This window comes from Arachis ipaensis, chromosome B02 (genome assembly GCF_000816755.2).
Source record: "Arachis ipaensis cultivar K30076 chromosome B02, Araip1.1, whole genome shotgun sequence".
NCBI classification, from domain to species: domain Eukaryota; kingdom Viridiplantae; phylum Streptophyta; class Magnoliopsida; order Fabales; family Fabaceae; genus Arachis; species Arachis ipaensis.
Window position 1 is genome coordinate 84,855,137 of NC_029786.2, and position 3,416 is coordinate 84,858,552.

The window sequence follows — 3,416 nt, forward strand, 5'->3', positions numbered from 1 at the left end:
CTTCGATACAACTAACCAGCAAGTGCACTGGGTCGTCCAAGTAATAAAACCTTACGTGAGTAAGGGTCGATCCCACGGAGATTGTTGGTATGAAGCAAGCTATGGTCACCTTGTAAATCTCAGTCAGGCGAATATCAAATAGTTATGGAGTTTTTGAAAATAAATAATAAATAAATAGAAAATAAAGATAGAAATATTTATGTAATTCATTGGTGAGAATTTCAGATAAGCGTATAGAGATGCCTTCGTTCTTCTGAACTTCTGCTTTCCTGCTGTCTTCATCCAATCAGTCCTACTTCTTTCCATGGCAAACTTTATGTAAGGGCATCACCGTTGTCAATGGCTACATCCCATCCTCTTGTGAAAAAGGTCCAAATGCTCTGTCACAGCACGGCTAATCATCTGAGGTTCTCGATCATACTGGAATAGGATTCACCCTCCTTTTGCGTCTGTCACTACGCCCAGCACTCGCGAGTTTGAAGTTCGTCACAGTCATTCAATCCATGAATCCTACTTGGAATACCACAGACAAGGTTTAGACTTTCCGGATTCTCATGAATGCCGCCATCAATCTAGCTTATACCACGAAGATTCTGATTAAGAGATCCAAGAGATAATCATCCAATCTAAGGTGGAACGGAAGTGGTTGTCAGGCACGCGTTCGTGGGGGAATGATGATGATTGTCACGTTCATCACATTCATGTTGGAGTACGAATGAATATCTTAGAAGCTGAATAAGTTGAATTGAATAAAAAACAGTAGTACTTTGCATTAATTCATGAGGAACAGCAGAGCTCCACACCTTAATCTATGGAGTGTAGAAAACTCTACCGTTGAAAATACATAAGTGATGAAGGTTCAGGCATGGCCGAGAGGCCAGCTCCCAAACGTGATCAATATGATCTAAAGATGAACTAAAAATCATAAGATGTCTAAAAGACTAGTAAAAAGTTCTATTTATATTAAACTAGTTACTAGGATTTATAGAAATAAGTAATTGATGCATAAATTCACTTCCGGGGCCCACTTGGTGTGTGCTTGGGCTGAGCCTAAAGTTTACACGTGTAGAGGCTTCTTCTGGAGTTGAACGCCAAGTTGTAACATGTTTTTGGCGTTCAACTCTGGTTCGTGACGTGTTTCTGGCGTTTAACTCCAGACTGCAGCGTAGAACTAGTGTTCAACGCCCTTTTGTGTCATTTAAACTCGGCCAAAGTATGGACTATTATATATTGCTGGAAAGCCCTGGATGTCTACTTTCCAACGCAATTGGAAGCGCACCATTTTGAGTTCTGTAGCTCCATAAAATCCACTTTGAGTGCAGGGAGGTCAGAATCCAACAGCATCAGCAGTCCTTCTTCAACCTCTGAATCTGATTTTTGCTCAAGTCCCTCAATTTCAGCCAGAAAATACCTGAAATCACAGAAAAATACACAAACTCATAGTAAAGTCCAGAAATGTGAATTTAACATAAAAACTAACGAAAACATCCCTAAAAGTAACTAGATTCTACTAAAAACATACTAAAAATAATGCCAAAAAGCGTATAAATTATCTGCTCATCACTGCCTCCACTTGCTCATTATCCTGTGCATAATAAGGAGTTGAGGTAACCATGCTAATATTCCTCGAGGCTGCAAAATTTCTGATTCACTGACCAGTAAACATAGTCCCTTGATCAGTACTTAATGTTTGGGGAATTTCAAATCGATGGATAATATGTTCCTCAATGAAATCTATTATTTCATTTTGACTAACTTCTATTAGGGGAACTGTTTCAACCCACTTTGTAAAATAATTGATTGCTACCAGGATAAATTTATGCTGTTTCGAAGAAGGAGGGTGAATTAACCCAATCAGATCCAAAGCCCAACCTCTAAATGGCCATGGTTTTATGATCAAATGCAACTCAGACACTGGGATCTGTTGTATCGAACCATGCTTTTGACACTATTGACATGCCTTTGCATATTCAATACAATCTTTGACCATAGTCGGCCAATACACATGATTGCGATATAATACCCATTTCATCTTCTTCCCAACCTGATGGGCCCCACATATCCCTCTATGGACTTTGCCCAGAGCAATATTTTGATCATCTTGGCTTAAACATATCGACAAACTTCCATCAATTCATTTCTTATATAATTCGTCAGCCATTAAGACAAAATTCATCACCTGTAATTTTATCTTTCTTTCAACTGAGGCACTGAGATTTTTCAAATACTCAGCAATAGGCTTTCTCCAATCATAATCTTCCCATTCATCTACACAAAAAGCCTCTCTTTCATTCGCATGCACTAATATTTGATGGACACTAGCCAATTTTTTAAGAGTCTCTGAACCGATTCTATATCTCAAAGCAATTTAGGCTAATTCATTTGCAATTTCATTATGAATCCCTGGGATGTGAACCAAAGAAACTTTTGGAAAGGAGGTTAACAACTCCCAAGAAGTTGTTAAATACTTTTGCAACTTCTCATTATTGCATTTAAAATCCTTTGATAACTGCTTCAAAACCAACTGAGAATCCCCTAATATCTGGACTTCCAAAGCCCCTTTACTAATTAATATTTCGAGACCCAGAATCAAAGCTTCGTACTCCTCCACATTATTTGAACAAGAATCTTTTAATTTAAACGAGAATTCAGATGGAATCCCCTCTGGTGAGAAAATAAGAATTCCAACCCCTGCACCATCTTTGTGCTTCGATCCATCAAAATATAACTTCCAATAATCGACTTCAATGTCAATCACATTTGCCCGCTGGTCATTCAACTTATTCGAATTATCGACAAGAAAATCTGCAATGACCTGATCTTTCACAACTTTGGGCGAGACATATTGTAAATCAAACTCAGTCAAAGCTAGCATCCATTTCCCTAAACGTCCCCGTAACATTGGGAAACTTAACATATATTTGATGATATCAGTTTGTGCTATAACTTTAACCGATTTAGCCACCATATAACATTTTAATTTCATACAGGCATAGTATAAAGACAAGCATAATTTCTCTATCGGGGAATACCTTGTTTCAATTTCAGTTAAAACTCGACTAAGGTAATAAATAGCTCGTTCATGCCCATTTTCATCATCTTGGGCTAACATACACCCAATTGTGTTTATAGACGCCGCGATGTACAATTTTAAGGGCTCATGTGGGCGAACATTTGCCATAATCGGGGCCTTAGATAAATAAGCCTTAATCGAATCAAATGCTGACTGATGCTCATTCGTCCATTCGAACTGTGAGTTATTCTTTAGTTTCACTAAAGGTGCAAATACTCGAGTTCAATCAGAAAGATTCGAAATAAACCTTTTGAGATAATTTACCTTTCCTAGGAAGGATTGCACTTCTTTTTTCGATTTAGGTGCAGATAATGCCAAAATTGCATCTGCCTTATTTTTATCG

The 3,416-nt window shown here is 38.0% G+C and overlaps 1 protein-coding gene across 1 annotated transcript; it reads right to left on the bottom strand.

The window, feature by feature from the left end:
* Positions 2,369–3,181, bottom strand: LOC110269268. The gene has a single exon (XM_021116974.1). It carries the CDS (start codon positions 3,179–3,181, stop codon positions 2,369–2,371), a length of 813 nt encoding a protein of 270 aa, XP_020972633.1.

Excerpts from the sequence above, each read along its gene's own strand:
- LOC110269268 (XM_021116974.1), bottom strand. The coding sequence starts at position 3,181 with ATGGCAAATGTTCGCCCACATGAGCCCTTAAAATTGTACATCGCGGCG.